This window comes from Melospiza georgiana, chromosome 3 (genome assembly GCF_028018845.1).
Source record: "Melospiza georgiana isolate bMelGeo1 chromosome 3, bMelGeo1.pri, whole genome shotgun sequence".
NCBI lineage: Eukaryota > Metazoa > Chordata > Aves > Passeriformes > Passerellidae > Melospiza > Melospiza georgiana.
Genome location: NC_080432.1, coordinates 66,539,085 through 66,562,779, shown reverse-complemented (window position 1 = coordinate 66,562,779; position 23,695 = coordinate 66,539,085). Strand labels below are relative to the sequence as shown.

The 23,695-nt window shown below is 40.9% G+C and overlaps 1 protein-coding gene across 2 annotated transcripts in view; it reads right to left on the bottom strand.

The window, feature by feature from the left end:
- The window catches only part of TMEM242 (transmembrane protein 242), a 40,495-nt gene that overhangs the window by 2,627 nt on the left and 14,173 nt on the right, over positions 1-23,695 (bottom strand). The window contains exons 1-3 of one of the 2 annotated variants that reach the window (XM_058020606.1): positions 17,217-17,395; positions 15,364-15,464; positions 11,126-11,263 (exon numbers count right to left, since the gene is read on the bottom strand). In XM_058020606.1, coding sequence (XP_057876589.1) covers positions 11,126-11,263; positions 15,364-15,464; positions 17,217-17,352 — 375 coding nt within the window. In that variant the 5' untranslated portion in view covers positions 17,353-17,395. Of the gene's footprint in view, positions 1-11,125; positions 11,264-15,363; positions 15,465-17,216; positions 17,396-23,695 lie in introns of those variants that run through there. The other variant, XM_058020607.1, reaches the window with a different exon arrangement.

Sequence of the window (23,695 nt, the reverse complement as noted above, 5' to 3'; positions counted from 1 at the left end):
TTTTCCTGATTTTGTTCCTAAGTAAAACTAATTCACTCTCTATTTTATATTTCATTCTGATCAGATAGTTGTTTTGATTAATTATTCCTTCTTGGTTTTTAAAAATCTTGGCCATCATCCACAATTGTTCCTAAACTAACATTTTTGCTTCTCATTTAAAACTGAGAAGCTCTCATAGACAGCTAATGTTTCCAAGAATAATAAACACCAGTATCAGAGCTGACGTAGAGGAACAGCCCAAATTACATTAAACAATTGCTGCCAATTCAATACAAGTATTTACAGTAGGAAATGTTTTAGGAGCTTTGGCTTAGCTGTTTTTTCCAGTCCTATGTAATTAAGTTATCCCAGTTTGCTGATGGGTGGAAAACATTCAATTTACTTAACATTTTTTTCTTCCTAAAGAGTGATTCAACTCTTCTATTCTTTCATGTCACTCTAAGTATTATCTGGGTGTTTGGAACACAGGAGTGGTCAAATAACAAACTGAGGTAAAATGCTGTAGCTCTGTTGATATAACCAAAATAAAATATTCAGCACCAGCCAATGATCTGGTGCAGTGTGGATTTTCTGGCTGCTTCTAAACTCAGACTTAAATTTCTCTTAGTGATCAATTTAAATGATGCAATCATGAGCTCTAGAAGACACCTCTGTTACCACACTGAAGATGCACAAAACCAAAGGGAAACTAAAAGTAATTGTATAAAGCCTCCAAAAAGAAGATGATGGGTGGAGCAACTCATAAATCTGCAGTGATTCCACTCTGACAACCACCTCATAATTATTAACAAGCCAAACCCTAACTCTTGAATGCACAAAGCAGTCTTGTCTGGGAAATAAAACACTACAACTTGGTTCTAAAAGAAAAAACTGCTTATTTAGACAGCACTGAAACACTGCTAGCAGCTGCAGATTTAAGAATATTAGATAGATTTCTGTCCCCTCAAAACATTAATTTATGTTCTGCAGGTAAAAGCAACTAATTTCCTGGAAAAGCAATCTTTCCTTAACACATGGATCAGATCTGAAATATTCAATGTCTTTATTTTGCTTTTAAGACTCTCAGAAATTTCCTCAGCCTTGTCTTCTCAGACTTTGATGCTTAGTTGTAAAACCACTTTGAAAGTGATGCCAGACTCAGTGTCTCATTTGCCACTCCCTCTCCCACCTGCCCTTTTCCACAAGCACACTGCACAAAAAGAGATTTTCATTGCCATTCACAACTTGGACTGTGTTTATGTTTTTCCACAGCTTTTCCTCCTTTGTGATTCCTGGACATTGATCTATTTCAATAAATCACAATGCCAAGCTGATCACAAGTGTGCACTGTATTCTCAGGGTAACACTTGAGGCTGTCAGCTCTTTGGGAAGGACATTATCTGCACTGACTGGCCTGGGCCTCATTAACACCTGACTTCACAGCACGTCTAAAACGGGGCCAATTTCTTCCTGGTACAAATGTCACAGCTACTAACTCTTACTAGAAGTTTCCATTTTCATAGCCCTTAAAAGATACTGCAACTGATTATTTCTCTCCACAACAGTTTTTAAGTTCTCACTAGTAAGACATTAAGGAACTTATTTAATTCCAGTCACAGACTCCCCCCTCTTATCCCAGCCAGAAAGTGCAGTCCAAGGTTTCATTAGAGCTTTGATCTGGACCTCAAAGGTAGCTTCTCCTTTCCTTCCTCTTCCACCAATAACATCAGCTTCTGAGTTTCTTCCTTCATTTCCAAACTTGTGCTTGGTGCTCTCCCAAAGGCACTTCCAAATCCCAGTCACTGTCTTCCCTGAACTCAGCACTCCCCTAAAACTCACTTACCTTAAACCATGGAGAAAGCTTTCAAAGAGAACTATTCTCTGATGTCACAGAACTGGTGGATACCCACATATACAACCATGAAAATCACATCCCTAAGTTCCTGTCCCTTCTCTCCCACTGACAATGTGTGCCTGCTTACAAACCATTCAAATATCCCATTTTAGGTTGTAACTTCTTAATGGACAAACTTTATGATCTTAGAGATCTTTTCCAGTCTTAATGATTCTGATTCTTTCAGAGACAAGGAATTCAGTCTTCTGGGCCTTGACTGATCAAACTCTATTAAATATATTTTTATAATTGAGACTAAATTTGGCCTCCAGAGTACCTCACATTGGCTTCCAGGTTGTTCTTGGTTGCATTTAGTTGACACTGTCACACTAAGCCAATTGCAACTTCAAAGCATCCTTGCACTGAAAGTAAAATTTGTCCACTAAGCATTCAATTTAGTCCTTCAACAAACTGGGCTCACCAGTGCCCAGTCCTCTGGCAGTGTGGTGAGCTTCTTGTGAAGATGATTAATCAGCTTTATGTTCTATTAATACTGAACACTTGAGGTGTGAGAATTAGGACCTTGCCTTTACTTGCTTTAACTCCTGGGACAAACACACTTCTTGATGAGGGAAATGCTGCAATTAGGAATCTCTGTCTTGTCCTGCCTTTTCCTTTCAGCAAACATGCAACACAAGAGGTCTCTTCTCCTCTCTCCTCCCTTTCAGGAAATCTCCTATATTTCCTCCAGATTCCACAATACTCACGTCAGTGGTGTCAAATCAAAAGGCTTTAATTTAATTGCAAGAGCTAATGTGCTACATAAGCACTGGAATGTTTTGCATAACTCACTGCAATGGCTGCCTCTTTATTATTGTCAGCCACACTGGCACTGGGGTACTCAGTTCAACTGCGATAATGTCTTCAATTAATAGTGCAGTAAACCAAGCACTAAAAGCTGAATGTGCTTTACCTCTTCCTGCTGCCTTCAGTACCATAGGCCACTCTCAACTGCTGCTCCTGAACCTACAGGTACATGAACAATTTGTAACACATTTCTTAACATTCCAGCATGCTCCATTCCTGCAGGCGACTCTCTGAAGTGAATTTCACTCAAGTGAATTTTATTTTTTTGTCACAGATATTACAGAGCTTTACGCTGTTTTTTCTCGCCAAATAAATTACAGTAACTGTTCTTCCTCTGTCAGGCTCCTTTCTAAAAGGGTATCATCTACCTTACTGCATTAAATAATCTGTAATAGCTACAGATCACTGTTATTTTCTTATCTTAACCTAATGATCCTGCCTCAGATGGCAAAAATATGGGGACCTAAAAGCATCTTCCATTTAATAATCTCTTTTTAATGTACATCGTTGACAGAATGTCACACAAAAATTGGGATAGCACTATTACTGAGAGCACTTACATGGCCGTTCATATTAAAATGAATGGAAGAGGGGCTAAGAGAGTCTATTTGATTCCTAGAATGAAAGTTTTAGGAAGAAATGTTCTCTTTAACGTCTGACATTCATAATAGGCCAACGCAGATTCCAGGAATTATTAGTTTCCTATTTTAGTAGGAAGGGCTTACATTAGCTTCCAAGAGAAATGAGGTTAGATGCCCTGAACTGGAATTTCAAGTGGCAGCAGAATGCAGCACATTCATGCCCTCAGCTCTCCTCAGCCACCATCCATTTCACAAGACATGAAGATGAGACAGGCTGTCCTGGATTTAAAAGCATTAGTGAGGATTGCTCTTGCCACCTTTTCCCAAATCTTAAAATGATTGCGGTTGCCCTTGTTAGCAAATGATTACCAAGGGCCACAGACAGAAATAGCAAGTTATTTGTAGAAAATGACAAGTGCTCAGCCCTTGCAGGACTGGAGGAGCAGAACAGCCAGCCTGGTGGCTCAAGGTGATTGTCCTTCTCTCAGTGTAAAATGGGGCACTCACTGAGGGTCACTCTGTGCCAGCTCTGGAACAACATGGAAAATAGAGCTCTGGTTCACATTCTTACATCTTGCACTTCGCTGGAAAAGGCATCATGAATGTCTGGATCATGCAGAACTACAAGTCTATGAAAATGGCCCTGAGAGTGTCGATCCTGGCAGTAAACAACCTAATATTTTCTATGTACTCTCATGGTACCCTGTTCAGCACCTATTTGCTAATTCCAGCATTTCAGGCCTACTCAGAGAAAAGCAGCAGCAGAATTGTGCTAACCCATCCAGAGAAGTCATACTGAGTTCATACTGGCCCCATCTCATGGAGGCTTACACACGTGCCTAACCTTGTGCAGTGCTGAGCACCCTCTGTGAAATCACAGAGCTATTTCCAGTGCCCAAAATTAAACAAACAAACACATTCTCCCACAAATTTATCTCTATAAATCCTGTGTAAGTGGGTAAAACATATTCAGTGCTTTTTAAAAGAAAAACAACACGAAAAGAACCTAAGTGAACTTTACAGAGAGAGGGGGAGAGGACCATCATTGTTGAGAGCAAAGCTGCCACAATTCCCAAACAATTTTCAGTGTGTAGTAGCCTCCACAGCTACTCCATATTCTGTCTTGAATTACTGGTGAACTACAGAGAACTGTCAAGTCACAGGGGTCAGGCTGCCTCTTTTCCAATTATTTGGTCACATGAAGAGATAAAACACACAAAGTACTTTCCTCACATTACTTTTCCACCAGTGCAGAAGACATGTTGCTCATCCATAAATGGGAAGAGAGCTGATCTCCATCACAAACATGTTTTACTAACCTTACTTTGGTTTCATTTCGGTGCAAATGTGACTTAGATCCCGAAGTGGGAAGAAGATGCTATTCCAGTAAAAAAGCCTAAAGAAAGTAAAACTGTTCTGGGTTAAGGCTAGATTATTTTGAATTTAAGTATTAAAAAAAAAAAAAAAAGGACACGGTTAGCTAATTACATTCAATTTTTTTATTCACAGAGACAGCAACTTTGTAAACTGGATTCTGAAAAAAAAAAGAAGGAATTTCCTTAGGTCCAGAAATACAGGAGTGTTCTTTTCACTTTTATACATTCCCGTGTTGATATTTCTGAAATAAATGTGATGAACTTAAATTTTTGTAGCAAATGGTATCTTAAAGTAAAGGCTTTTGTGCCATGCAGAAAAATGGAGTGTGGCTATAACTGTAGATTGTGCCATTTACTTCTGCAGAATCTTAATTTCAACTCTGGGTGCCTGGAAAGGACATCCCCATTATTAGTCTATTATGGTGTTATTAGTCATTGCCCCTTAGCCACCCTGGGCAATTTGAAACATTAGTCTTGAAATAATTTTAAATTTAAAGTAGTTACATATCCAGAGTTATAAAGCTAGCTGATTGATGGACCCAAAATCTCAGGATGAGTGCCCCAACCCTATAAACACTTCTGAGCTGTAATCTGAATTTCTGAATTAAATTCAAAAATACAGATAATCTGCTGAGCAACCTGAGTAATTTTTTTCCCTTGATATGTCCAGGAATTATATTATAATTATAATATAATTATAAACCATCCACAAGTGAGATTATATACATCATCCACAAGATGGTATATATAATTTGATTGATTAATTATTCTTTCTTGGTTTTTGATGCTTATTTGTAAATTCAAGGCAGGGGAAAGGACCAGCAAAAATCCTGAAGTCTTCAGTGAGGTTTCAACTTTGTTGCCTCGATGGGGGCTGAATTCCCTGCAGGAAGCTGTCAGAGGCAGTGTGGCACACAGAGGCAGGCAGGGACAGCAAGCAGGGCGCTCAGCCCACGGCCATGGCCACACTGAGCACTGATGATGCCATGGAACGAGATGTAGCACGAGTAACTCACAGCTGTCAGAGAAGCCTGGATTCATCTTCTACCTGTACCTGCTCAGTTCTCAGCTACTCGAGGCCAAGACAGGGACCAACCCTCTCACGCACAGAGGGTGGCACAGAGGCATTTCAGACCTCAGGCTCCCCAGCGGGCTGGGGGCAGCCACAGCTGCGAGTCACTCCCGGGACACAGCAGTGAAACCCCTCCAGACAGCTGCAGCCACAGCCTTCCATTTTTGAAATACTCTCTCACAGCTGGCCCTATTCATAAAGCAGACTGTAGCTTTCCAGTACAAAAACTATGATCTTAATCCTTGAATAAGCATTCTGCCTCATCAAGTAAACAGTGAAGTTCACTGGTTTCATTTTTTTTTTTTCCTTCTTGAATAAAGTATTAGCAGTACATAGGTGTGGAGACCAGTCCTTTCCAAACCAATTAGGCAATATAAGCAGCAGAGAAAAATGGAATACAAACAGGAGGAGGAAGTGCTAACTTGTCCTAGTACTCCATCTTCTTTCTAAGAGCTTGAGTTTAAATTAGCATTGAGGAAATAAAAGTGCATTAAAAAATGGCAGATTTGATTCATATAGAAATACATGACCATGAAATATCAAGGAAAAGTAAGTTTCTATTATGCTATCAGACACAAGTACGACAAGAAAGAGAAACTTCATCAATAATATATTTGTGAGGATTAAATACAACAATAATTAAAAACTTAAAATATTTAGAAATTACTCTAGGATGACTCTAATTTTTAGGAGATATGGTGGTTTTATAACAACATTTACTCATTTATGAAATAGAGTAAAAATTTCAGCCACTGCAATATGCCTACACTGGGATTTATAAATCTTAGTACAATTAACAGATGCCATATATGAAGACTATGTCTCCATGCTCTCATCTTCTGTTTTACATTAATCCATCCATAAAGCCAATACTCCTTTGTATTTATACTGTGCCTATGACTATAGTTTCACAAAATTATAACAAACATCACTCAACATAAGCAGGGGGATTTTATTTTTATGCTCAAAATGGTGATTCAGAGGTTAGATTTTTAATGGAGAAAAGCAGTTCACTTCGGAAATGTTCTTTCCATCAAAGCCACAACAAGCATATATTCTCTGCATTGCTTTTAATTGTTTTAGATGTCTCTTTATGGCCATGCAATTGTTTTAGACTCTTAATATTTTAAAGGTTAAGATCAATGAAAAACGGGATATTTCATTAGGAGACACCATAAAACTGATAAACTAATATTTTCTAAGTATATTAGTCACAAATTGCTAAGCAATTCTTCTATTTTTCCAGCCTTCCACAGAACAGCAACAATCAGAATCTCACAAACCTACATATGAATCATCCCAGCCCTTTTCCTATGGGACAGAGAATGCTTTTATTTTTGACGAAATGAAAGCTAATTTATTGAGGACATAAAGAACAAGAGGGCTTTTAAAGCATGATTTATCTTGTTTGTTAATTGTTGCACACTTCACTCGACAAAGGCTTAGGGCATTGTTCTGCTTTTAAAAGAAGGTTCATAATTGCTGGCAACTTAAAAAAAATAAAGAAAAAAGAACATCAAACATTAGTAGGTATGTTTTAGTATCTGCCAAGTACTCTGTAGCTGTGAGTTTAATTTAAAAGAAAGGTTTACAACTCCAAAGTTAACTTCTAAAAAGTTCTAGAAAAGGTCTAGAAAATTGTCACCTGCTGTAGGTGACCCTGCCTTGGCAGAGGGATTGGACTACATGATCTCCAGTGGTCCCTTCCAACCCTAGTTATTCTGTGATTCTATGACACTAAAATTTTTCTTCCCAGTAATAAAAAGATGTGGTGGATCATAACACTAGCAGAATAGGCAAATAAAATTTTAAAAGTTTAATTTTTGGAAACTTCAATGAAAATATTTGTTTAGTTCAACTGTAACAACAGCGGGTTTAAGATATTTTGAATATTTTACTTTTAAAAATTTTTACTGAGTAAAATGCCATTTATTCTTTAACTGAAAATTTTAAATTTTATTGAACAGCTCTTTTGCAGAATTTTGAAATAAGATGTTTCAACGACTAATTTTAAAATAAACCGGAAATCACAAATTGGTCAAACCCAACCTCTTCTACAAAATTTCTTTCAATACTTCTGTGTTTTGCATCAGCAAACAGTCATCCCACTGCACCAGGAGTGGTCACCCATATGGTTTGGACATTGCAAGCTCAAAACCAGCAAGGTAATGCCATGGAAGATAATACCACGATGTGGAAGTTGTTAAATAGCAAATAAACCTGTTGAAAATAATGGTGCCGTTTTATTTCAAGCCAGACTTATTTAAAGCTTGTGTTTAACACAGCACATGTGCCTTAGAGAGGAAGGCTGCAGGCACATCTGGATGAGTCCCAGATTCAGATCAGGAGAGCTCTTTGGAAGCCAATCTCCCAGCTGTCCATGCTCCCTGGGCACGAGTCTGTGTAATTACTGCACAGTCTCAAAATGCATGACCAGCAGCTCCTCAGGGTGACACAAATCTGAAGAAGCATTCTAGCAGTGCACATAACACAGTCCAGCTGCCAACAGGCATTCAAGCCATGGGACAAGGCCAGTGTTAGTCCAAAGTTTGAAAATTCCTGGAATGGTTGTAGATATCAGGTCCTCAGCCTGCTAATGTTTCACTGCCCTGGTGCTGCTGGTCAATAATACTCATTAATATAGAAAGAGTTTTTATGCTCAGAGATAATCAAAGGTGGTACAAATTTAAATATTTTCCCGAGTGACTGCAGGAAGCAAGTTTAAAAAGTCTGATTATCACTGACACCTGATTATTTTCTCCAAGAATTACAATACAAAAGCATTTAAGCACCATCTCCTAGGTTCTAACAAAAGATTTCTTTTTTGCTACTTAAAAAAATAACTTAAACCATTATCCAGGTAAGTCCTCATTGAACCATCACTTCTTCATTTCAGAAAAGGAGTTGAGTGGAATTTAGTGGCATTTATTACTTAGCAACCTGTCACCAGATTACAGCAGTGGTAACTGCAATCAAAGAACGTTAACAACCTAACCTGAGACACAGTAAAATCTTTTCTATTCCTTACCAAGACATAAAGATCAGCCACTTACTCTCAACCCCTGGGTTATGCTGGCATAAAAGCAGCAGACTGTAAAGCCATAGGGAACCACCTTTAACAATAAAGCCATTTAAGAGCTGGAAGCAGGCATTGTCACAGCACTGTTTTAAGAACTAATGAACCACAAAGATTAAATAAAAATCTAGAATCACCAAATCTGGTGCATCATCTCAGTGCCTGGAAGGAATCTTAACAACAACTTGTTTCTAAGGCAAACACAGGCTGTCTCATAAGGTGTGAGGATGAGACATCCTGAACTGTGGTTTCAGTTTCCTTCCACAACACAAAACTGCTGAGCAATCGCGCCACTAACACAGATTAATTACAACGCATCAAGAAACCATCACTCCGCTTTGCTCTTTCATCTCTGATTTTGGAAGTGATGAGAAGATAATTTAAACAGGCACAAAGCTCAGGATAACACATACTTTATCAATGACTCGCTGTCCCATCAATAATTCACGCTCACGGGAAACACGTATCCCGCCATGAGAAGCATTTTGGCAGCGATGGCCAGTGAGGCCGCTGTGCTGGGGGCGGCAGGGCCGGGCAGAGCGGCACGGCTTCCCTAAATCCCGGCTGGCCGCGGGACACAGCCGCAGTCCCGGCATCGGGGATGGGCCGGGCCCGCGGCGCGGCCGCTGCACTTCCGGCCCGCGCCACCGCGTGTCGCTGCGGGGCAGCGGCGGCGCCTCGGCCGCGCCCGGCCCGGGAGAGCCGCCGGGAACGGGGCAGGAACGCAAAGCCCAGGGGGCAGGAACATAAAGCCCAAAGAGCAGGAACGCAAAGCCCAGGGGGCAGGAACGCGAACCCCAGGGGAAGGGCAGGAACGCGAACCCCAAGGAGCAGGAACGCGAACCGCAGAACCCAAGCGGGACTGGGCGGCAGCAGCACCCGCCTGGCTCAGTCGTGCCCTCCAGGCGTGCGGGAGAGGCTCTGCCGGGCCGGGCCGCTCACCGGGCATTCCCGGCCGCGGCACAAGGATCAGGGCCGTCCAGGGACACCGACTGCATATCCCACTGCCTTCGCGGCGGGGCCAGCGCCGTGGGCAGCGCTCAAAGCACAAAAAGCACCGAGCACGCCCTGCACTGCACTGCTCCAAGCTCAGTGCCCAGCTCTGTTCCTTCTCCGGCCCAGCCAGGCCTGCCCCGGTGTGCTGAGGGCTGGCCAGGACGGGAACAGCCCCACGGCCTCCCTGGCCATGCCAGTCCTGCACCAAGATCTGCTGGCTCTGCTACTCCTTTTGGTGTGGCATCTGCCAACCCATCACATCCCATTTTCCACTGAGGCTTCTCGTACTTTACTCTTTCAGATGACTCAAGACATTAAACACTTAACAATTCAGTCCTACTTGGAACTCCCCTTCAAATCTTGCAAGTGAAAGTCAAGTCCTTTATTCACCAAGATCCCACCTACAGAGTCACAGGGACTGAGCTGGCAAAGGATTTGAGAGAGTGCTGGAGCAGAGGTACTCCCACATGCAAATGAAGCATCCTTCTTGTTTGCTAAATCAAACACCTCCACTGCCTACAATCAGAATTTTACTATCCTTCACAATTTAATACTGAGAAACAATATTAGTACCATCTTTCTCCTTTATATATGCTTTGCTGAATATATAAATAATTACCATATAAATTAAAAGAATTCATTCCTAGTCCTAAAGAGGAGGCAAACAGCTCTCCCAAACTTATAGCTGCAGGGGACTCTAAGTCACGGCTCGTTACTAGGGGCAAACAAAAATGCTCACATGAACTTCAGTGTTCACCCTCAACATTGTGAAATACTGGAACATAATCAATTTACTGAAGATTGCTGTAGGTGGTATCCTGGGATGTACAAATGCTTCCTGAGCTTCTTTGCCTTGATGTGACATGTCAAGGACCACCATCCTAATGTACAGGATACTCAAACTTCTGTCCCTTGCTGCTTCTAGAAAGCAAGCTGGCTTCCTTTCAGTTTTTCTTACATCCTCTGTGTCCTGATGCAGAAAATAGAACTTGGACAAATAAATGCATTGCTCTAAAAATAGGATTCAGGGGGATAGCCTTCAGTTGGATAAGCAAAGTTAGCAGCTACTATTTTAGCCTCTAAATTAGAACACTGGCTCTTCTGAGAGGTATCTGAAACATCTGTGCAAATAAACATGAAGCAGGACATAACTGTCTCCTCCCACAGCATGCCATTTTTTGCAGATGTAAGAACACCCTCCCTGTTTGCACACATTCTGGTTAGTCATTCCACAGGTGGTGAATGAAGGTGTAATTCATAGGCTGAGGTAGTACAGAGATGCCATCCCAAGGTGCATTACCCAAGGAAAAACATAGAGTTGGGGGGATCACGCTTGCTACTCACACTGTGCACGCCCAGAGCCTTCCAGATGGCAAAACTCAGCAATCCAACTCCACACCATGCATAGAGTGAGCCCCACCCCAGGGCTCGTAAGGCCAGTGAGGAACCACTCTCTGGTAGTGCTGCTGTGGCAGTAATCCCCTAGAACCAAAGACAAAAAGTTCATGACAAAGTGAACAATAATTGGAAAAAAACACTAAAAACTAAGGAAGTTGGTGATTTAGATTTTTTCCTGACCCGCCAGTTGCACTAGTGTGGCCACAGGAAATTTTATGGCTGCCAGCACACCTCAAGAGCCAAGACGGGGGCTGGATGAAGTGCCTTCCCACCAGGACAGATTTCACAGTTGCCCGTGCCACCTGGGGATGACTTTCATTGCCCAGAGTCAGTTGTTCCATGGGCACAAGAATCCAACACTCAGTTATCTCACCAGTCAAAATACAAAAATGAATCTAAACCAGTCACAAGCCTTTATGCCAGTGGCATCTGAACATAATCACTGCAGGGCATTGATTTTGGTACTTTTTCATGGGGGCACCCGATGGCCTATAGGTCTTTATCTGCACTTCTGGAACCTACAAGAACATGAGCAGTTCTCATTTGCACACAGAAAGGGTATTGCAGTGACCCAGGGACTAATTTAAGAGGGCTACAAGTTTTTTTTCCCCTCTGAAGGATCACTGTTCAGTTGTTCACATGTAAACACAGATTTCAGATGGTAATTGTTAAAGATTGGCATTTATGGTCCTTACACAACTCAACAGTTCTACTTAACTGGGTATCTTGGAAAAAAGAAAACAAAGCTCAGGGGCAACATAAATGAGATTGCACACATAAAAATCACAAAAAAATTATTTCATTTATAATATAAAATACTGAAAAGCAAAATTAACTTTTGGAAGGATCAAAATACCTTTCTCTAAAACATGCCAAATAACTTCTTTTTTTCTCATCACAAAAAAGGGGGGGGGGAATATTTTGTATTCTTGCTTTAAATTTTTGACTTCTTTTTAAATTCTCCTCTTTCTTCTTTGATACAATTAAACATACTTAATGTCTACCACTATGGTCAGTCAAATAGCACCAGTAGTTTTTCTCCTCTTGGCTTTGTATTTATTGAAATGTTAAAATGATCCTTAGACAGTCCTCAGCATTGACACTCCCCCTTGGCATTCAGCTGTAGGCACAGCTACCCAAGGACAAACATGCACTTGGAAAAGGCACAAGCAAAACGGATCTTCACCCTTATTTATTCTAATTTGGACATCCCAAAGTGGAAGCTGTTAACAAAAACAATGCTTTGTAAGCAAACACACACAAAAAGCAGAGATCTCTAGTCACGCTGTAATATCAGGTTCTATTATCTCCCTACCGCAGATAATGAACTGTTATAACTCTTTCAGTAGAGACTGCTCTGAGTATTGAAATGCTGATTATTTTTGACATTTTTCCTGCTTCCATAGTCTAACCATATATAACAACACTGAGAAAAAATGGTCCTATTTGTAAGATGGGAAATGAATGGACAAAAATATCCTCTACACAGAATCTTTAAATAGGAGTCATTATCTGTGAAAACTGCTGGCAAAAAAACCCAACCAACTACTATTTAAATGCTTGATTGTCCCAGAAAAATAGTGCTAAATGGAAACAACTGATCTGGTTTTATTGACTGCAGTCAAACAGGGTTCAGGCTGATTCCTCAGGGCACTTAAGTACACAGGTAAGGGTTTCTGTAAACAGGACAGCTGGTTAAAGGATTATCATATATGGTGTTCAGAGCATCAAGAAAACTGATTAATGAAATGTTAAAAAATTTCAAAGGACAATGGTAGCATGGAACAAAAAGATGACACCAGCAAAAAAAAACCTAAGAGAATTGAATTTTATTCACTAACCTGTTATTCTATGTTCAAATTCTTTTCTCATCACTACTCTTATTATTTTTTAAGAAAACATTCTTTAATTTAAAAAATGAGCTTTTAAACAATATTGAGTCTTTCCAAAAACAGGCCAGAAAAAAACAAGGGCAGAATGAACAGATTTGTTTTCCAAATATATGCTGCTTTTTTCATTTTATTGGTTGCTGTTGTTTTGTTTTCCTCTGGAACATATAAACAGGAAGTGGGAGAAGGAAAAAAATCATTGCTTTTTTATTCAGACTGGACTTGATTGTGTAACTGCCCTTTTGTGTGCAGAGCATGTCTAAAAGGAAGCAGTGCCTAAAATAAAGTGTGTTCAAGTGTTTTGGTTGATTGCATTCAGTGTGTTCACTCTTCTGTGTGACCTAATCCATTGTGAAATTAAACACCTGGATAAATGCTGCTAAAACTGGACACTTCTCAAAAGGAGGCTGCTGCAGCTGAACATTTAAGTTTAAGAAAAAAACCCCATCAACTAACCAGGATCATATCACCATCCCAATGGCATATGTATTGTTGGCTTCACTGGAAGAGGAATGAAATGCCAGAAACTGAGGGCTGGTAGAATTAATTCTTTTAACACCAGTGCTGGCTGATGCTGGCCTAAAGTACCTGCCAAACTATGGCCTCACCTTAACATGGATAAAAATCGTATTTAGGCATTGAAGCATCTAAAAAAGGTGAAATATTTTGTAGTTATTATACATGATGCATTATTAAAAGTTACTTACAGTAAGTAACTATAAATTTAAGTAAGAATGCTAAGGCAATACCTCATTGGTACCTTGGGGAACCTCTACAGAGAGTTAAGCTATTCTCAAAGTCTACTCTTTCCTTTTTAAAACTGCTCACTGACAAGTACCTTAATGAAAAAGTATCTTTCTACACTCTGGAGTACTTAAGTCAAGAAGCCCAGGATATCACAGATTTTTCTAGGACACTGTTGTAATTCTTTTGCACAAATAGCAGCAGATACAGTTTTCAGCAAAGATCAAAATGATATATATCACTTGATGACATTTCTAGAATATATATTCTCAGATGTCAATGCAATGTCACTCTTGATAAGTTTCACACTGATAACAGGATAGTTCAGACACCCAGAAATATATGAAAGCTGGAAAAAATGCAGTGCTCAAGAGAAAGGAAGTTAAAATAAAGGATGGCAAAAAAGGAGACAATTTCCTTATTGGAATGTATTTCCACAGCTTGTGAAATAACTTCTCGTGAAGCTTTCTATTTTGTCTATTTCAAAAAAGAAACTCATGCTTATTGTTTCTGTAAAGGCAATGAATGAGTCACGACACAGCAGCCTATAGAGGAAAGTTGGAAAGCAAATGAAGGATCTCATGCTCTTTGACCAGAAAGGGAGATTATGAGTGATCAGAAATGAAGGTTCTGATATAAAGTACAATGGAAGAATTTTTTTCTCTTGATATGCATTGAATTAACTTGATATGTTATTGAATCATCATTTTTAAAATAAACAAAATTGATCAGTTCTTAATTCCCTAAGAACATCTGTAATACATGTTGCATTTTAAGAGCTTGGTGGAGATGAGCCTGATCAATTTTAAGGGCCTATTTTTATGCTTTTGGAAATAACAAAGCATTACTGAGGAAAAAAGCATCCTTCAATTAAACATGCTGTGTTTCAAATTAATACAACAGCACGGTGTAATTGCTAGCTCTGCTTGGCAGTTCTTTTCTTCAGAATGCACAAGTGGATCCAGTTAGAAATTGCCTGAGCTCAGACTCATCTTGAGATCATGAAATCTCACAGTCCCATAGTACTTGTTCTCATCCTTCCCCTTATACAGCAAGATGGGAGTGGAGAGCTTTAGTTTTGACTAAATGATCCCACTTACATATTCCACAGCTTACAGACCTTCTACCTCCTCATTCCCACCCTTACTGCAGTCACCTTGCTTCCAGACTCACTGCAGCACTCTGAGACTGCATGGTGAACTGGATCCCTGAGGTGATGCAGGCTCATGTCTAAAGCGTGCTCACATCACAGAATGAGGAGAGATCAGTATCTGTATTTCACTAACCAGAAGTATGATTCCAGCAAACAGTGTAAGCATTATGTATTTCAGCTAATCTCAAGTACTGAAGTATTTAGCAGGGCCTACTCTGAATAGACTTTTAAATTAATCCTACACCTGTACTGAATTCAATTAAATCTAGTGCTCTTATCATCAACTTTGCCAAGTTCCACGTATATCAGCATGTCTATAGAGCATTCAATGCATTCTTATTTCCTGCATTATCACTACTGGGAAACTTAAAAGATCTTAAAAGCTTAAAAGAACAAACCTTACTGAACCAGTCTGGGTTCTTCTTTTTTGTCATTGCAAGTGTAGTGCCAAAACCTGCTATCATTCCTGCTGTAGCAACAGTACCTAGAAAAATTCCACCTGCCAAGAAAAGTCGAAGAAATAAAAATCAATACTTTGAAGAAAAAAAACCAAACAACCTGTTTAGAAAAAAAAAAAAAAAAAACAAAAAAAAACAACAGAAAGTTTAAGATTTGTTAGCCATGCTGAAGGGAAAGGGCCAGTAGTCTACATTTTTTATGCTAAGTCAGTATGACAAAATAGCAAGACAAAGAATTAGTTCTATGAAACAAGGAATTTTGAAAATAATGTCATGTGTATTTTCAAGCCACACACAAAAATTCAAATCCCAGGATGCTTTTTTTGCAGTACTTTGAGATTCCCCTCATTCCATAACCAGCCTACTAAAATCTTGTTCTATGGTGATGCCTCACCCTTCCGTAAATGGGAAATGTAATTGGTTTTGTTGCATCATTTGTGATTTCAAATGGCCACCACCCATCCCTCTAAAGACCATTACATAAGCAACACTTGTTCTTCAGCTTTATGTTTTAATACTCTATTTAATTTTTTTTAAAAATTAAATAACTGAATTATTTTCATTAAAAAAGAAAGAAAATTACACTAGCAAAAGGTAACCCAAGAATGAAAGCATCCCTTGCTGTTCAGTTCTTTCAGTTTCAAAAGTCACTTGAGGTACCTTGATCCTTTCTAGCTCTTGCACCAAAGGCACATGGAGCCACACCTGCCCACTCTCAAGAAAAAGGCTTGTTAATACTGCACTGTAGAAATCAACTTTATTCATATTAAAATTTTAAAATTTCAGGGGCGTTACTTGTTCTTCCTTTGCAGGTATTGATACCCATCCTGTTTCCCCTTTCCTAACACCAGTTAGGTAATTTTAAAATGGTCTGAATAGGAAATAAGCAAAAATACAGTTAATTAGGTCTCACTTTTTAAAAAGTTATTGATCTGATTACTGTGATGAGGAAGTTTCCTGTACTCTTGTCAGTGAAATCTGTTAGGTGCCTCCTCTGCTCGAGAGCACAAAGACTTCGCACCTTGGCCAAATTATGCAGTCCACTAAGTTCTACATTTCCAGGTCAGGTAACCAACATTTCCCCAATTTCAGACACAGTAATTGGCGGCGGTAGGTCCATCCTCTGGAAGGGTCTGCCCGGGATGTCCCGGCGGCAGCGCTGGGACGGGGCCGCCTGAGCCCGGGCCTCCGCTCCGCCGGGGGGCGCGGGGAGACCGAGCAGACACCGGCAGCAGCCGCAGTTAGGGAGAAAAATTACAATATAATATAAACGTGAAGCCGCACAGCGCCGCCAGCACGCCGTGCGCCCTGCAGCTGTGTGCGGCTGCGGAGACTGGCTATGCCCTGTCCGCGGTTCCACAGGCTCGGGACACCGGCTCCTTCCCTTGGGGAATCCGCAGCGCTGCCGGGAGCCCGCAGGAGCCGCCTCGGGCCCGGCAGCGCGGGCCCCTCAGGGCTGAGCTCCCTCCCGGGCAGGAGGCGGCTGCGCTGGGCGCCCGTCCTGTCCCGCCCCGCTGAAGGGTGAAGGGTGACCGGCGCCGCCGCTGCCAAGGGCGAGGGGAAAGGCGGCCGACGCCGCAGGGGCGCTTCCTCGCTGTGTCCACAAGCCGCGGCGAGGCCATTCCCAAACGTCTGGCTTACTCCCCAGGGGCGGGAGAGAGGGACAAGACCTGGGGCTACGGCAAGGGGAACACGGCTGGGGACGGTCTCGGCGTGCCGCACACGCTGCTGCTCGTCCCTGAGCCGTGCAGGGGGAGGAGGAGGAGAGGAAAGGAGAGGAAGGCTGTCTGCACCTTTGATTAAGAAGAGCTTGTCCTGGGATGCCGCAGAGCTCCCAGCCCCCCGGGGCAGGGACAGCCCGCGCCCAGGGTCTGGCGGCGCTGCGGCCACAGCCCCGTCATGGGCGGCCCCGGCGGCAGCCGCCCCCATGGCCCAGGGCAGGCAGGAGGAGGAGGAGGAGGAGGCTGCAACCCGGAAGGAAAGGGAGCTGGGCTGGGACACGCAGCCGCCTTCCCTCCTCCTCCTTCCCTCCGCGGCCGCGCAGCCCGGCGGGACCCAGCGGCAGCGCGGGCGGAGCTGCCGCCCCTGAGGAGGGGCCTCCGCCCCGGGGCGTGTTCAGCATCCCGAGAGCCCAAACCGCGCGCAGGGAAAATCGGGAGAAGTTATCTTTATCTTTTAAATCTTTAAGGCTTTTGTAGCAGGCTCATAAGGGGGTTGGTTTTGCGGTTTTTTTTATGTTCTTGGGACAGATCGCGTAGTGGACTTTACGAAATAAAACTGGGAGACGTTATTAATTCCGTTCTTAATTTAGTAAGCTGTATCTTGACGAACGGTGTTCCTTTAAAGTAGATATTTTCATTCCGAATTGTCATTCTTTCAAATTATGTAAATAGTTTTTTACACTATGAGAACATACAATCGGAGTTTTTTCATCTCTGCACCACTCTAATTCTCAGCTGCTGACGAATATAAATTGATGCGCTACCTAATTTTATCACTTTCTCAAACAGTGTGCTAACTTAAGATTCAGTATGAACAGGTAAAGTGAATTTTTAGTTATAACAATCAGTACTTCAACAGCAAACAATGAATGTAAATAAATCCAAACCAAGCGTTTCTTCCCCAGCTTTGTATCTTCCTTCTTTGTATCTTTTAACATAATTTATAGCATGTATCTAAGGGTCTAATTATAGGCACTGGGTTGCTAGGCAAAAAATGAGTATTTTGGGAAACTTCCTGTTCATGATACTTCTAAATACCAACCCAAAGCTGTTTCCTAATAGTGTGCTGTGTAAATTAAGCAATATTTTACACAGAGAGCCCATCGCTAACTTATTTTTTTTTCTAATCTGGACAGCAAGCAAATTATTCCTGCTTCTTTTTCCCATGAAAAAAAAATACCCCAAAATCCTGTGTGTGCTTTGGAATAGAATTGGACTTTGCCACAAATAATTACAAAATATCCTGGAAAAGCTTAGAGAGGGATGTCTTAGAAAAACTGCAGTGTGACAATGTGAAAAGAAGAAATTACTTTTTATATAATGTATTTAAATTTATTAGAATTCATAAAACTAAAACAGGAGCATGCATGTCATTTTGATTGTAATTGGTGTCAAGATCATCACTGCACCTGATAGAGGAATCCTTGAAGTGTGAGACAATTAGGTTATTGTGTCTTTTGTATTATTTTGTGTCTTTGATGATAACAATCCTGTATTTTCTTCTCAGAATAATTTTTTGAGTTCACATCAATCAAGACAGTCAATAGTTCTTTGAAATCACATCAATCTTTTTTTCCAATTTTTCCAGAACCAGGAAGAAAGAGAAAAGTATAATAGTGTTATTTAATCCTTGTTTGAACAATGCCAAGAGTCTATATTTAAGACAGTCAGATCAGATCTGTCTCTATTAATCATTCAGAGAGACTGAAAGTAGAGCATAAAGACCATAAAATCCACTCTGAATAACTTAAAATTCTTAGTGTTGTAAATTTTACTTGCTTTAAAAAATCCAAGAGATACTCAGCAGAATTGTGTTCATTTAGGTTACAGTATTAATCTCTTCTTGTTGTATAATTGAATATAATGCTTTTTTTTTTTCTTTTTATTGCAAAAAATCTTTGTAAACCAAAAGCAGACAGTGAGAGGGAGCCAATGTGTTCCACTTCAAAGGATGTGTAAGTCTCCACTTGTGATTCTGACGTTATGGTTAGGAATTTCATAATAACCCCTGGGTTTTAACAAAAAATTGGTAACGTGGTGCCTCTCCTATGGGAGTTCATATTTTTGTACAGTATTGGCGAGGGAGGAGTGTGGAGGGTAAGCAAGACCACAAGGAAGAAAACAAATTTTAAAATAAAACCAAAGAAACAATTTAGCATAAATATATTCCCTAAGAGATTTTTATAACCCTTGCAAACACGTGGCATTGCTGCCAATAAACAGCTCTATCAAGAAATAGAAGCCCAGTGTACAAACTTGTTAATGTAATGCTGTGAGATATTTCAGTCCTGGCCTGTGTGTCTGCTGCTCTCCTTCCTCTCCAGTGCAGGGCTGCACAGTGGTACCTGGCCACCTCCACTAACAGTGAGATCCACTTGAGCACCAAGCTTGCAATTTAGGTATTCAGAGGCAAAAAAGCTAGCTGATAAGCTGACTGGGACTTAATAAAGGCAGTCATTTGTTATGTTCACTGAGTTAGCTGTCTGATTTATATAGGCAAAAATTTTGAGTGCCACTGCAAAAAATGTTGGCACCTGAGACACAGAATCCTGTTTGGAGTTTGAAAATCCAATTCAAAACATAGAGGAGATTGATTTGCATACTGGTTAAACTGATGTGTTCAGTAACTGAACTGGTTTATGTAAAAGAACTTGGGAAAGAGCTGGACACTGGTTTTGGAAAGAGAGAAAAATGCAGCAGTTGAGCTGCCCTTTGGCTCTCAGGAGAGCTGAGCTTTATTCTCTGCCTGACTCACTGGGGTCATTTCCTCTATTTATGGCAGCTTTGATATTCCTGAAAGCACCATGCAGCATCAGCACTGTGTACAGGCAGGGGCATGAAGAAACCAGTTACATATTTCCAAACAATTTTCTAGTCGATTGGACAAGAAATTAAAGTGTTCTGCAGCTATGATTTGGTTTCTGCAGAAACCTCTGTTTTTATAATTAGCTGGTTACTGTTGTGCATCTCCTAAGGATCTGGTGGCTGAAATTCCCATGTTGAGAGTCTGTCCTCAGATCTCTTGTCTCACTGCAGCAAAAATCTGGTCACTAAATAGAGATGTGTAGACTTTAATTACAGAAATACTGACAAAAGGCAGTGCTCATTTGTCAAATGTACTCACAATTGTAAGAAGAGCCTTGCACTGGAGAATCAAAGGACATATAAAAAATATTGGTTGAGCTGGCTTCACCTATTTATGGAGGGGTACTTTTTGTTTTGGAGGTGATTAAGGAGATTAATCATTTTGCACGAGGTTTTGCTGTGGTTCTCCAGCAAAGGCAGGAGCTGAGAGGCTGGATCTCCAGATTTCCAGCCACCTACCCCAGCCCCAGAGATGCTTTTCTCAGCTGCAGCTTGCTTCTGCAGAATATGCAGCACTCTTCCTTAATTTCACTTCTACATTTGGGTATTCAGGAGCACATGTGAGGCATAACTTTGGACAAGACTGGGGGTGCAGGCATGCTGCAGAGACACCACAGCAGCACTGTTTGTTATGGCCATAGCTTGGCCAGTTTCAGTAATGGCTAAAGTCCTGCTGGCAATCTGGCCAGAGTTCCACTTATAAATCCCAAATTAGCATTTGGGGATGATGACATTATGGCATATGGTCAGAGGCACACTACAGATTTCAGAGCTGTTGATAACATATAAAGGCTGTCACATGCCTTGGACAGAATTCTGGTGAGGCTGCAGATATGAGAACTCTTAAGTAGGGTCTTCTTTCATATGTCTATATCTATTTGTTTTCTGTTCTTATCCTTTTTATAATACTTATTTATTTATATTAAGTTTGTAATATTCTCTCTTGGCAAGTGAAATATGCCCATATCTGTTTGGCTTTGCTCACATTTACTAGAGAGGAAAATCACAGATCCCTTCCCAATTCCTGTGGTATTTCCATTGTCTTTAGTGACCTAGAAAATATATTTACAAGTTGTTTTTTTTAATTTCACTGGATGCCACATCTTTAGTGATCTTAGTATGTTATATTTCATTATAGAACTTTTAATAGTTACTTTGCTGTACCATTTTAGAAAAACCTCTACTGTTGTCCAGGAGAAAAAAGTATTTCTGATTAAATTAAAAAAAAAAAAAAACAGCAAAATTAATTATTATTTCCATGGTGTCACTACAGCATGGCCTGGTACTTGTGTCTCAGCCACTCTTACTGGAATGCTGCAACCTGAGGTAATAGCAGGAATCCTGAGCCACCAGACCATCTGACCAGGTTCTGCTGGGTGGCAGCCTGGGAGCAGGATTTCTATAGAGAAAATCTGCTCCTGGCCTACGGGGCCAGAACTGGAAACTTCCAAAATTATGGTTGGCAAGACAAAGGAGGCCTCTCTCAGAGACAGTCCCATAGACAGAGTTGTCCTGCTGTGGCTCAAGGAGATGACTTTTTTGGTAACTCAAACAGGTTCCCACAAAGAGTCAGGCTGAAATCAGGCTGCCTGGAGAGATTGTACAATTTCTTTTCAAGGAAGATTTCATGTGGATAAAGCTGTGAGTGAGTTGCTCTGAGCATACAGCTTGAGCCTGCTTTGGGAAGGAGGTTGCACCAAGACCTGGGTGTCTGGTTTGACTCCTCCACAATCATGTTCATGGGCAAGGGAAACTTCAAGCTTGGCTCTCATGGAAGCCACACCATGGTGGCTGCAGGGTGGGAGGGGGTGCTGCTGGCAGAGGGTCCCTCAGAAGGTGCTGCATGTACCTGTGGGAACGCTGCTGTGCCCACCCTGTGCCACTGGCCATGCTCATGTAGGCAGTGACACCAGTGCTGTGTGCTGCAGAGGAAGAAATTGGACTGGCATTTCATTTATTGTGGGGAGGTGGCCACTATAAATTTGTCTTGTGTATGCCAGTAGTATGTCACCTGCTGAGAAAGCCAACTGTAGAATTAATTGTCAGGAATATGAGATGTATATTTTTCCTAATTGGCTTCAGTGCAATTATATCCAAAGGCCCTTTTCACAGTCATTCACAGAGCTTAATTGCTATAGTTTAATATTACAATGTAAAAAGGCCTGGAAGGAGAGCTGGTATTAGGCTAGGTTCCTGATGAATTATAATTATCACTTTGTGTAGATGGATGGAAAACATTTCTAATTAAATTAGTCTTGTTACATAAATTAATATTGTGCTCTGGATAAAGCACTTCTGATTTCACATCTAAACTATTTTTAAGAGCACCAAGTTTGTGCCAGAATTTCACTTGGCAGGTCAAATTCTCTTTTAAAATTACTTGACTTTTCAGTAGCATCTTATGATAGGTTTCTGCACTGAAGATGTTTGGCAATGACAGAATGATTCAAGGGTTGGACAGCAAATAAAGTAAAATGTAATAAAATAAAACTATGCAACTAGCATAATTTCCTAGTTCTGTGAGCATGGGGGATTCACAGTCTGAATGACAGGAATTCATAGCATGACTGTCACACATTTTCTTCCTGTATTAATTTCATCTCCGTCTGAGGGTGTTTGCGAGACATGAACCGCTAATCTAATACTTTGAAAACAGGAAAGCTCATTAGCAGCTCTGGGAAGGGAGTGAGATGGGTGAGGAAGGTGCAGGTCATTAAAGGTTTAAAAGTAAAGGAAGTGTGAAAGTTTTAAGAAGGATTCCTCCACACGCAACCTGTTTGTGCTCTGTAAAAACCCAAAGCTCACATTTCTTTCTCATTAACGAGACCTGCAGTGAATAAAGTAAGCAGGCAAATGGAAAGGTGTCAGCTGAAGATGTCAGGCTGCATTTCAAGGAGTGGATTAGGGGCAGTCCCTCCCCAATGACCGGAGCTTCATGGCCTCGTGCATGCAGCCAACGTCAGGTGTTGGACGCGGCCCCTTCCAACAGGCCTCATCACACATTCAGTCTGAGTTTCCGGAGCAACTGGAGTCTGTGACTCCAACAGGGTCAGTATTTTTCAAGAGCATAACATGGGACATAGATGGCCACTTTCTGGCAGAAGATAGTGGGAATATTGTGTCAAGACACTCTGTGCATATGGAAGATTGTTCCTGAATTTTTCTGCATGCATGCCCCCATGTGTATGCAGTACATTACAGCTTACCATATATATCAAAATTTGGCACTACCGTATCTCCCTAAACATCACATTAATCCATCTGTCTGTCACCATGGTAACAAGGCTCCCTATTGATGACTGAAGAAGAGCCGAACCATTAAAACTAAATGTACACTGTTTTAAAAAAAAATCAGTAAGCTCACTTGGAATAGCACTACAGAGACACAAATGGTCAAAAATAGGCTAACTAATATTTTTATGCACTATTTTTATAGATTATGTGTATTATGGACCTGAAATAAAGCCTGTTATTGAAATGATACTTAAATCTGATATTTGATTCTTCATCTCCATTTTTTATATAATCTGCTGAACTCAATATTAAAAATTGTGCATTTTTTCAGAAATTTGCATGCTCATAGTAATTAATCCTGGAGGATGGAAAGATGAAATTAATATCCTAAAACCACCACTTACAAAGCAGATTAGAAATATCACTGAATATTTTACTGCACTTTTTCTTTC